The sequence below is a fragment of the Zootoca vivipara genome, chromosome 12, assembly GCF_965207765.1.
Source record: "Zootoca vivipara chromosome 12, rZooViv2.hap1.1, whole genome shotgun sequence".
NCBI classification, from domain to species: domain Eukaryota; kingdom Metazoa; phylum Chordata; class Lepidosauria; order Squamata; family Lacertidae; genus Zootoca; species Zootoca vivipara.
In genome coordinates, this window is record NC_142595.1 from 32072776 (window position 1) to 32085937 (window position 13162).

Below are 13162 nucleotides of genomic sequence, written 5' to 3' on the forward strand. Positions count from 1 at the left end.
AAAAGAACATACCAGAAGCTTTATGTTGTTCAGACACGTTGCAACAAAAGTAAACTTTTAAAAGTGTGACTAAAACAGGGCACTGGTACAGATATATCTTTATCAGGCAAGCTGCATATTGGTGTTCCAACAGCACCACATGCCATTCTCCTAAGGCTAGCTCAAAACTGATGACAATTGTGAGGACATAAACAGGAGGATCTGAATCTTGATGACTACCTTCAACATTCGGATGCTGGTTGGAACTGTGTTACTGCTCACACTGATGCCTCAGATTGCATGCAAGAAACATTTTATTAACTGCACTATTTATGATGATCCACTTCCTTTACCACATCAGTTTTATCAGCCAGGCAACGTGATCATCGGGGCAATTGCCTCTCAGGTTTTTTACTTTCATGACAGCCCCACTTTCATAGAGCAGCCTACACAAGCATTGATTGATGAACCGGTGTAAGGACTACTTTCATCTCTATATTACTAAAATAAGTATAAGAAATTGGAGTCTAAAACTCACCAATAGATTTTTCTATATAAAACTTAATAAAAGTTGTTAGAGAGAGAGAGAGGTCTATCCGTGTCCGGTTTGGGTATCAGTGTGATGTAGGCCTCTTTCCAAGACTCGGGGGCCTCTCCTCCATTCAAAATTTCGTTGCACAAGTCTTTCAGTGGTTGGACTAGCCAGTCCTTCATTGTTTTGTAATATGTAGCAGTTAGACCATCTGGCCCTGGGGTCTTACCCAGTTGCATTTGTTGTATAGCTTGTTCCACCTCTTGTGTTGATATCTGTTGTGAAAGTAGGGATTTCTTATCTTCTGGGATTTTATGCAGTCCATGTTTGTCCAGGAATTGCTCCACCTCGTCTTTATCTTGCCTTTCTTGTTTGTACAATTGTTTGAAATATTTTTGAAAACATTTTCGAATCTCTGTCGGGTGCTCCAGATGTTTTCCTTCTTGCACAAGATTTGTAATGGTATTTAACTTCTGCCTTTTTTTCAATTGCCATGCCAATAGTTTTCCACATTTGTTTGCTGATTCAAAGGATCTTTGTTTCATCCATTTAATTTTAGATTCTATTTCTTGATTCATTAACTGAGAAAATTGAATTTGCAATCCCTTAATTTCTTTCTAGACTTGTAGATTCTTAGGATTTCCTCTTAATTTCTTTTCCTTTTCTTTCATTTGGTTCCAAATATTTTCTTTCCTTGCATTATATTCTTTTTTCCTAATTGCATTTTGTTGAATCAAAAATCCTCTCATTACACCGTTACTGGCATCCCATATTACTTTCTTGCCGACCATTGTTCTCAAATTAATCTCAAAATAGTCTTTTAATGTTTTTTGGGTCTTCTCCAAAAAATTTCCATTCCTCAATAAAGCATCATTCATTCTCCATCTGTAAGCACCCTGTAGAGATGTTTTTAAATCCAAAAGTACTGCATTGTGATCGGAGCATGTTCTTGGACAAATTTCCACGTTGTTTATCCTCGGCCCTAACTCTCTTGTAATCCAAGAGGTTTGTTCTGTTACTGTGCCAAAGAGGGGGTTCACAAGAATCCTAAGGACCATTTGCAAATTCTGGTTTGTAGCCCCATACTGATCATATTTATAAGTACAAGTGGTCACTTATAATACCTTACTTATACATCTAATTATGTATTGTGTATATCAAGTTCAGCACATTGACGAATGTCAAGTTCAGACATTGACGAATGACATGTCTGTTTTACACTGCATAATTCCTGCTCCCCTATATAATGACTTTAGTGGATGCAAAATGCAATTTATTGAGCAGAGCAATGACCACAAATGGTTTGAGCATTTTGAGCATTCTCTGGAGAAGAGTATATCTTAGAAGTGTTCAGTTTTTGTTTTTTTATCTTAGAAGTATTATCTTTCTCTCTCTATTATGCATTTGATCCAGGAGAATCTGATACCACACTACCACTTACATTATCTCAGTCTATGATATTGCATGATTTATACTGAACCTCCGCTTTAAAAGTATGTAGATGGATGATGACAATGAGCAAAAATGCATGTTCCCTTGTTTTGTTAAGGTGTCATTTCCCATTGCAGCTCCGTGCCAAAGATGTACCAGCACATTTTGGCCTTGGCATTTGCTGTAAAGGAGATCAATAAGAATCTGAAACTCTTGCCAAACATCACTCTAGGCTTCCACATTATCAATGGCTATTACATTGCAAAGATGACCTATAAGGCCACCCTGAACCTGCTTTGCGCACAGCAAATGTTTGTCCCCAACTTCACCTGTGATTCTCAGAAAGAATTAATTGCCGTCATTGGAGGATATGTGACTGAAGCTTCTGCCATTATGGCCAACATTGCTGCCATCTACAAGATTCCACAGGTAGGCCCGTTGTCATGTAAATATATGAGAAATCCATGACACAGAATTTTATTTTATTTTATTCTATTTTATTAAAAATAGGTTTATTAACTTTCATTTTTCACATTACACTTAAAGCAGCATAACTTGCAACACACCTACCATTTCACTTCTCTAATTTTAATGTTGGCCTTTTATAATCCACCAGATATTATCTTACATTGTTTTATATTATCTTACATTATAATACAGGGTGATTCATAATGAAGTGTACAGTTTCAACACGCTATAAATGGAAACTGTATACTTCATTATGAATCATCCTGTAAATACACCACCATTCCTCCCAAGGTGGCAAAAAACAAATGATAAGTGATAAAGCAAAACAAAAAAAACTCTTAAAGACCATTCCAATACAGAGGCAGACTACATAGTGCTTCATTTTATTTCAGCTCACTTATGGATCATTTCCCCCTGCGCATGGTGACAAAACAGCTTTCCCATTTTTGTATCAGATGGTCCCCAATGAAGATTACCAATTCAGAGGAGTAATCCAATTACTTCATCATTTTGGGTGGATGTGGGTTGGGCTCCTGGCCGTGGATGATGACTATGGAGACAGATTTTTGAAGGCCATAATCCCCTTGCTTACCCAAAATAGCATCTGCTATGCATTCATAATCAGACTACCAAAACGGACTTATGTGGATGAGTATTTAGACTTTATGATAGATCAGGTAGATAACTATCAAGTTCTCATGGAAAGAAAAGCCAATGCATGTTTCGTATATGGAGAGCCTCCATCCTGGCAGGATCTAAGAATGCTGCTGTTTTGTATACCTTTTTTGTCAATGCCACCTTTGGGTAAAGTGTGGATTGCAACATCACAATGGGATTTTGAATCACTGTCTGTTCAACAATTGTGGGACATCCAGCATTTCCATGGTGCCTTAACTTTTACAGTTCATTCAAATGAGCCACTTGGATTCCAGAAATTTGTTCACAGCATAAAGCCTTCCTGGACACTCAGAGATGGTTTCATTCAAAGTTTCTGGGAGCAAGCATTTCTCTGTTCATTGAAAAATTCTAATGTGAATATGGAGAACAATAATGTCTGCACTGGTGATGAGAAGTTGGACAGCCTTCCACATACATTTTTTGAAATGAAAATGATGGGCCATAGCTACAACGTTCACAATGCTGTATACGCTGTGGGACATGCATTACATGCCATGTACAAATCCAAGTTCGGACACAGGAGATTTCAAGAAGGAGGGAGAGTGGGATTTCTGACAGCTCGGCTGTGGATGGTAATCATATTTCAACACTGTTCAAAAAGTGGGCTAGCATATGATGCAAATTTAGAATAAATTCTGCTCCCTGCATCTGTAGAAAAATAGTTCTTCTGAAAGGTTAGCCACAGAATCAAAAATCTGGACCAAGAGATATACAATCTGGATATACAATCTGGATATACCAAAAGATATCCATTATTAGAAAATGGGTTATTAGGCAATGTATTATAAGACAAAGCAGTCCACTGGTGACCCAGGTGGTGCTGTGGGTTAAACCACAGAGTCTAGGGCTTGCTGATCAGAAGGTCGGCGGTTCGAATCCCTGCAACGGGGTGAGCTCCTGTTGCTCGGTCCCAGCTCCTGCCAACCTAGCAGTTCGAAAGCACATCAAAGTGCAAGTAGATAAATAGGGACCGCTCCAGCAGGAAGGTAAACGGTGTTTCCGTGCACTGCTTTGGTTCGCCAGGAACAGCTTTGTCATGCTGGCCACATGACCCGGAAGCTGTCTGCAGACAAACGCCGGTTCCCTCGGCCTATCGAGCGAGATGAGTGCCGCAACCCCAGAGTCGGACATGACTGGACCTGATGGTCAGGGGGCCCTTTACCTTTACCTTCTTTATTATAAGACAAAGCAGCCCATTGTGGAGATTTTAACCCCCCCCCCTGTTTCCTTTACTTTTTCACTCTAGTTTCATCACTTACTAAAGAACATCTTGTTCAACAACAGTGCTGGAGACAATGTGAGGTTTGATGAAAATCGAGAATTAGTAGCAGGATTTGATCTTACCAACTGGGTAACTTTCTCAAACAACTCTTTTGTTAGAGTGAACATTGGAAGACTGGAACCTCAGGCTCCTCCATGTAAACAACTAACCATTAATGATGATCTAATTGAGTGGCATAGAAGCTTTAACCAGGTGAGAAATAACTTCAGATTTTCAAATATTTGTAATCATTAACTTTGACAGGAGAGACAGTATCGAATTAACTTTTCAGGAATCCGGTGCTTGGGATATATATTGGTCTCTGATTCATATGTTTGCTGACAGAGAACTGTTATTCAAAATATAAAAGTTGTCCAAATAACACCCCCCCCCAACCAATGGAAGGTTAGAGATCCATTTCCTATTCTTACTAGAGAAAGGGAATTATAGTCTGGAAAAGGCAATTTCTGAGGAAGGAGCAGAAAGTTCTTGAAACATAAGACTGCAGCATTTGTCATCTATCCTAATAATATTCATATGTGCTTCAATAAACAAAAAGGAAAGATTCATTACACTGGCCCAAACAAAGGTATTGGCCCAACACACATACCCTACTAGAAATCTAGGGGTAATTATAGAAAAGCACATTATGATACTGTCAGATCTCATTAAATAGACAATAACTGACTAGAAAATATCCAGTAAAGACTCAGCTTTCTTTCCTGGAACATGGTGGGTTGGGATAAGAAGGCAGATAAGGATTTTATTTCTATGCTCCAGCAATTTAATATAATACGTTTGCAATAAACATGTTGCACCCCGAGGCCCCCCAAGCCCTTTTCCAGTAAATAACTTCAAAAGGACACATAATTTTAGTTTAAGTTTCTGGGCCACAACTTTATTGATTGAAGATCGATTGTGGTCCTGTGGTCCTGGCATGACACTAGTCCAGATTGGTTTTGCAGACACTCCTGATTGTGCTACTTTATTGGAGGTTTTTGCCTCATAGGTCTCCCGCTAAGGGGGCCTGAGAAAGATATGTAATTTCTTCATTAATTAATCTTTTTTTGAATAGATATAATATACATGTGGATTAGAAATACTCTGGAACAATGCTTATGCGATTATGTGGTCACTGTACAGTGGTTAATGAAGAAATTAGATATCTTTCTACTTACAAGTGTTAAATTAATTGGCTGATGAAGAATTCAACAAAACAGTAGTTGTTATCCGGAAACACTGTTCAGTAGAGTTCAGAGTTGGACATCAGAATTGGACATTTGCTGATTAGACAAAGCTTCACAGCTTGTTCTCCGCTGGGTAAAGTCTGACAACGTGATTCATTTAAGGACTTTCAGAGACTTCAGTTTGTTAGTTTTGATGTTTCCTGCAATAAGATAAAGGCCCTAATTTCATGCCTGAAATAAAATGAATTTTCTGGAGAAGATATGTTTCCACCTGAGTCCTATACATGGGCCCTGAGCCCAGTTTTGACTGGGGAGGGAGGGGTATAAATAAAAATTTATTATTATTATTATTATTATTATTATTATTGGATACATATCCTGATGGGCTCATTTACCACCATAAACAACACTGGTAAAATGTGCTCTGGATGGAAAATGAGTATCATTTTCTCAAGTTATAAGAAAAGGGACAGGAAGGACCCCCAAAACATTTGGCTAATTAGTTTGTTAGACATCTCTTCAAAGCTATATGCACAGTATCTCCTTCAAAAAATATCAGACTGGTTGCAAAGTGACCACATTATTCATAGCACCATTGATCAATGTTTTACTGTAAACCATATTAAAACATTCATGAAAACAGCGAACACAAAATGAGCTCAGTGATCTCACCATTCAATGTCAAGAGCTGCTCTCCTGCAAACCCTTTTTAAAAATACTAATCTGCTTTTCATGTTTGTGATCAGGTGTTGCCGCTTTCTTTGTGCAATGACCATTGCTATCCTGGCTACAGTCGGAAAAGGAAGGAAGGAGAAAAATATTGCTGCTATGATTGTGCTCCATGTCCAGAAGGAATGATATCTTGCCAGAAGGGTATGATAAGTAAAGGAATATAGGTTGCCCAAGTTTCTATGTGTCAATTAATTGAATGCATATAATTCTCCAGTTTACATTCATCCTTCTCCCTCTATTTCCTCAACTCTCTAGACTTTTAAGATGCCACATCTATCAGGACAGGGTTCAGTTTCAGAAGACCGTACAATGTTAAAGATTATTATTATTATTATTATTATTATTATTATTATTATTATTATTATCAGCAGCAGTAGAACAGCAGTAGCAGTGTTGAGGGGTGGGGAGAGAAGAAGAGTAGAGGTTGGAAAGTAATGGAACTGTTAAGAAAACTTGGCCTTATCTAATTGCTGTGGGAATGCAGAGATGTATTCACCAATCCCTATATTGGAACAGGTGGCAATTCAACTGCACTTGTTTCAGATTACGACAGTATGGGACTGTGGCGTTTCACCTCTAGAGGGCCTAGAAGGGGTTAAGTTAGCAGGGAGGGAAACGGCCAATGGGAGCTCTCCAGCCAGAAGCAGGGTGTATATAGGGAGAAGCAGGCAGGCAGGAGATGAGAGAGTTGAGGGAGAGTTAGATGAGAGTGAGATAGATGAGAGGAGTTGGTGTGAAAATAAGAGCTGGTTATTATTGTGGTGGCTGTTAAATAGTGAGATAGACAGGATACAGTGTTATGAGTTTAGTGATAATTATTATTAGTTATATTTAGAGGTAATAGGCCGGTAATTCATATTTAGAGGTATTAGGCCGGTATAGGAACCATCTGTGATTTTGAAACCGTTTAAGCTTTGTACAGTAACCAATACGCATAAGAACATTCAATAAACCATCTTGTTTTATTTTACTATATCCTGGTCTGAGGTGTGTGAGTGATTGAAAGTATTTGTTTGTCGTTGGCACATCACCAATAGACCGTCTAACGTCTGGGGGTGATGTGCAGGTCAGAGTGACCGCGACATAAACTGGTGGCAGCGCCGGGATCCGATTTATCACGCTATAAAAGTGACAGCATCGGGTTCGAATTAGAACACTAGTACCAATAGGGACAACATTACACCTGGAGGGGAGGATAATCTGAGGATTAATTATCTAACCTGGGGGTGTGAGTGTGTGGTTCTGAGGTACTGAGCAGAAGCTGTAACAACAAGAGAAGAGAACTCAAAAGCTGTTCTGGTTGTGGGTTAGATTCAGAGTCAGTGGAAGTTAGCTAAAGGGTGAGAGAGAAAACCCCTAGCTGAACTTTGTGACAGGAATCTTGAAGAGCCTAGCCAGAGGAACAGAAACTGAGAGGAAATTTCTCTAGAGTTGTTAAGCTTAATAGAGATTCTCACACAATATGCCAGCTAAGAAAAGTAAACCAGCTGTGAGGGAAACCTCTGTTGAAAGAACCCAGGAGGAAAATGAGTCTTTACAAATTGAAGAGCCTAGAGTTGAAACAGTTAGTGAAACCCCATCTGAGGGGAGGGTTCCACAAATGTCTGAGGAATTTGAGAGGTGGAAATTAGAGAAGGAATATCAGTTGAGAGAAAAAGAAATGAGATTACAAGCTGAAGAAAGAGAAAAAGAAAGAGAACTGACAGAGAAAGAAATGATGTTAACAATTGAAAGAGAGAGAGAGGAAAGGGAATATCAGCTGGAATTGAAAAAAATAGAATTAACAGCACAGGAAAACCAAAATAATAGCAATAACACTAATTCCCAAACACAAGGGAAAGTAGATTTTCCCTGAATTTCCCTGAATTTAAGGAGAGAGATAACCCAGAAGCTTTTCTAATATCATTTGAGAGAGCCTGTAAAGATTTTCAAGTAAAAGATGAGGAGAAAATGATCATTTTAAGGGCTAGAATTAGCGGAAAGTTAGCTGAAATTTATGCTAATATGACAGAAGAGCAAGCAAACGACTTTGAATTATTTAAACAAATAACTTTTACCCATTTCGGAATTACCTCAGAACAGCTAAGAAAGAGGTTCCGAAGTGTGACAAAAGGGAAGGAGGAAACATATGCTCAACTGGGCACCAAGATTTCACATTACCTCACCAAGTGGTTCGACACAGAGAAAGCCAGTACCACATCACAAATAAAAGAAGTGTTTGCTTTAGAACAATTTTATGAAACTATACACGGCCAATTAAGATATCTAATAAAAGAGAGACACCCTAGAACCCTTCAAGAAGCTGCTAAATTAGCTGATCAGATAAATGAAATAAGGGACCATAGATTTGATGACCCAAGTTTTGGCGGGAAACTGTGGGGGACTCCCAAAAGCAAATCCCAGGCAGTGAAGGGAAACCTTTCCTCAGAGACTGAGAAAGGAAACAGAACCCAAGGCAGCACTAGTACAAATGAAGAGAAGGGGAGGAAAAATAATTACACCAATCCTAAAGAAATCAAATGTTGGGAGTGCAATCAATTTGGCCATAAAAGTTTTCACTGTAAAAATAAGCAAGATAAAGCTCCAAGTGTTAGCCCTCAGAAGCAAGCTTATTGTATCCAGTCAGCTGAGGCAAGTCAAGCTAGCCCAGTCACCACGACGACAGCAGCCCCACTCAGCCTTCATGCTGTGGCAGTTGAAGACACAGTAGCTCATTGCTATACCATTAAATATGAAAATCAGTTGTTGAAGAATGCTGGGGAATTTATTGGGATTGAGGGGAAGCAATTTATTGCGATTCGTGATACAGGATCTCAGGTGACTCTGGTGCACACAAATTTTGTTAGTCCCTCTAAAATAATCCCTGGAAAAGTGAGGAGAGTAAAAGGAATTTCTAAACAGCCAGAGGTGCTGAAGGTCGCACGGCTTGAAATTCAGTACAAGAATTGGTCAGGAGAATGGGAAGTGGCAATATCTGAAGAGATTCCCTCTGCCGTGTTAATAGGATGGGATCTCATAGAGCATGTACAGAGTTCTTTTGTATTAACACATACTAAAGTGAGTCAGCAGTCACCTCACGCTGAGGAGAATGCTACTGTTGCCAATGAAGCTAGAGCTGAGGAACTAAACTGTGAGGGGGAAAATGAAGCCCTGTTGGTTCCTATTATAAGAAAACAAAAACCTAGCTTTGCTCAGAAACAACAAGAAGATTCTGAGTTGTTAAATTGTTTTGAGGCAGCCAATCCTCTAACACATGAAAGCCCTGAAAAGTTTTGCTTGAGCAAGAGACTTTTAGAAAAGGAAGTCCAAGCTACCCAAGCCAGGGAAGGAAAAGAAATGTTTATAGAACCGGTGATTGCGAACCAAACCCATAGTTTGGCTAAAAAGCAAAATGAAGACACTGAGAGGCTGCCACATGATTCATTGTTAATGCAAATTACTCAGAACCCAGAAGGGATCATTAGGCCACCAAGTACTTTAGGGGATACCTTTACTAACACCAGTGATGCAAAGGAAAACAACTTGCTTTATCAAGGCTGGGGAAAAGTGGATGAGGCTAGTCTGAGTCAAGTTGCAGTGGAAGGGCATGAAGAAGTTAAAGTGGGGGGAGAAAAAGATTCCAAGTTAGAGAGTGATCCTTGTGTCTCAGGACCCACACAAGAGCTTCCTAATGTCGCACAATCTCACAAGAGTTGTATGGATAGGAAAAACTTATCATCCCATGTTCCTGGTACAGCGAAAATATTACATACGAATGAGAGCGGTTCGAACACTTCTGACAAACCCAGACGGGTACAGTTTAGCAGTGGTCTAGGAAAACTCAATAGGTCAAGATCCGTGCCTAGAGATTGTTTCACTTCAGTAACTGACACGATTACTCTTTCAAAAACAAGTCTGAATGATACTGATACTCAGTGGCAGAAGGACCTGTGGCATGTAAGCAAAGTCCAAAATAGCTGCAATATTACTCAAGTGCCAGCTGAGAAAGCAGAGTATGTGATCAGGAAGTCTATTAGTTCCAGAGAGACCAAACCTATAGTTTTTAAGGAAACTACTGAAGAACCTAACTTAAGTAATACAGAAGGAAATGACCAAATTAGTGCCAAAAAGAGAAAGCTGACTGTGCAATGTGGGTCAGTTAAGTGCAATAAAATATCTGTTGCAGCTGAAGTAAAAGTAACAGAATTAGAAATCTTGAAAAGTGAGAATTTGTCAGAACAACCTAGGGAAGATATTGAGAAATCAGATGATGCAGCTATCCCTAAGATGTTTAGAAGAGCGAGGAAGCGAAAGGCTGGAAAACAAGCCGTAGCTAAAGAGATAGCAGAGACAACCACCATGGCAGTGCCTGTCAATCGAAAGACAAGTCTAAACCGAGGGATGCCAGTTGTGTCTGCAGCAAAGATTCCAAGACCCAGAGGCAGACTAAAAGTATGCCCACCTGAGAGGAATGTTATTCGCGAGGGAGACAAGCATGAAAGAGAGGTCGGTTGTGAGCATCCACGAGCTTACGTCAGAGAAGAGATCCCAGTTGACACACAAAGAAAGTCATCTCTAGATCATAGATCGAGTGCTTCATCAACGTCTAGACCCGACAAGAGTGACAGCGGTACCTCTGTTATCCGAAATTTGGACTGACAATCTACCCAGGAGACCGGAGGAAGAAGATCAAGTGGACATTTTAAAAAAAAGTTGTTTTATGCATTTAGAAATATGTGTATATTTGGATGGGAGGAGGTAAGGGTAAGAGTATAAATGTTGTATTTTGAACTATTGTTGTTTGAACAGGAGAGTAACTGTGAGAAGTTAACCCTCCTGTTTCAAACTTATTAAGGGGGGAGGTATGTGGCGTTTCACCTCTAGAGGGCCTAGAAGGGGTTAAGTTACCAGGGAGGGAAATGGCCAATGGGAGCTCTCCAGCCAGAAGCAGGGTGTATATAGGGAGAAGCAGGCAGGCAGGAGATGAGAGAGTTGAGGGAGAGTTAGATGAGAGTGAGATAGATGAGAGGAGTTGGTGTGAAAATAAGAGCTGGTTATTATTGTGGTGGCTGTTAAATAGTGAGATAGACAGGATACAGTGTTATGAGTTTAGTGATAATTATTATTAGTTATATTTAGAGGTAATAACCAATACGCATAAGAACATTCAATAAACCATCTTGTTTTATTTTACTATATCCTGGTCTGAGGTGTGTGAGTGATTGAAAGTATTTGTTTGTCGTTGGCACATCACCAATAGACCGTCAAACGTCCGGGGGTGATGTGCAGGTCAGAGTGACCGCGACAGGGACTCCTTTCTATTAGATGATGTTTGAAATTATGGAATACTTAAAAAGCCCTTTCTTTTCTTTCAGACATGGATGCCTGCATGAAATGTCCAGCAGACAAATATCCTAACAAAGATCAAAACCAATGCATACCCCGAATTTTAAGCTACCTCTCTTATAAAGAACCTTTAGGTATCTTGCTTACTGTGTTGGCCATTTACTTCTCTGTGATCACAGCTTTAATCCTTGGGGCCTTTTGGCAGCACCAGGACACTCCAATTGTGAAAGCTAACAACCGAACCCTCACCTATATCCTCCTCTGCTCACTTCTACTTTGCTTCCTCTGTGCCTTGCTGTTCATTGGGCAGCCTGGAAAGCTGACCTGCCTTCTCCGACAAATGGCTTTTGGTGTTGTCTTCTCAACCTCCATTTCCTGTGTGTTGGCAAAAACCATCACTGTGGTTCTAGCATTCATGGCTACAAGACCAGGATCTGGAATAAGAAAATGGGTAGGGAAGAGACTGGCAGATTCAATTGTCCTTTCTGGTTCATTTATTCAAATAGTCATTTGCATGGTTTGGCTGATTTCTTCTCCTCCATTCCCAGATACAGACATGAGCTCTGTAAATGGGGAAATCATAGTGCTATGTAATGAGGGTTCAGCTGCCATGTTTTACTGTGTCTTGGGCTACACAGGCTTTCTGGCAATTGTCAGCTTCACTGTGGCTTTCTTTGCCAGAAAGTTACCCAACAGTTTCAATGAAGCCAAGTTCATCACTTTCAGCATGCTGGTCTTTTGTACTGTTTGGCTGTCTTTTGTTCCAACTTATCTTAGCACTAAAGGAAAATACATGGTGGCTGTGGAGATCTTCTCTATTTTGTGCTCTGGTGCTGGATTACTGGGCTCTATTTTCTTCCCCAAATGCTACATCATTATTCTGAGACCGGAGCTAAACAACAGAGAGCATTTAATAAGGAGGGGGAAATAAAGAATGGTTATAGTGATCTGTCTATTATTATTCAACTGATTTAGAAGTATGTAAAATTGAACAAGTGTCACATTATTTGTGAAATTGTGTTTTCACCTATAACTATGTATCTATGTATGTGTGTGCATGTGTGTATTATGTAACAGGTTGGGGGGCTGTCAGTCTGCATGATACTATGAGTCTCTTCAATTACAATCAAGTTAAGTATAAAGGTTGATGGAGGAATATATTGTTCACTAGGCAAGTATAAAATAATGAGCTTGCCACTTAAGAACCTTCATTAGTGTAACTAAAAAAGTTACTCTGTGCCAATACATGGCCCTTTCCTCCTCACCTGGCTGGTAATTAAAAGGACAAAAGCCAGGATAAGTTGTGTGAGAGCTGAGCTGAAAGAGGCTATAGGCTCAGGTTGTATTTATGTGTAAATAAACCTTATATCCCAAGGACACCAGCCTTGTGTTACTTTGTAATGTTTATTTGCAACTATTTTAAGACTATTACCAGTAATGCTTTGAAATTCATTCTTGTGATGGAGAGCAAATTCTTTTCTACACTTTAGAAGGTCCAGATCAAGAATTTCATTTGCAGCAGGACACACCCTAACTGCACCCCTGCAGTCTTAAGAGATGTGAGTGCAC

The 13162-nt window shown here is 39.6% G+C and overlaps 1 protein-coding gene across 1 annotated transcript; it reads left to right on the forward strand.

Annotated features, from left to right (window-relative positions):
• Positions 1-561: 561 nt before the first annotated feature.
• On the forward strand, positions 562-12618 carry LOC118094739 (vomeronasal type-2 receptor 26-like). Its single transcript, XM_088655476.1, has 4 exons — positions 562-2371; positions 4335-4562; positions 6283-6409; positions 11623-12618. The coding sequence occupies exons 1-4, from the start codon at positions 2093-2095 to the stop codon at positions 12522-12524; spliced, it is 1536 nt and encodes a 511-aa protein (XP_088511602.1). The 5' UTR covers positions 562-2092; the 3' UTR covers positions 12525-12618.
• The last annotated feature ends 544 nt before the right edge of the window (positions 12619-13162 follow it).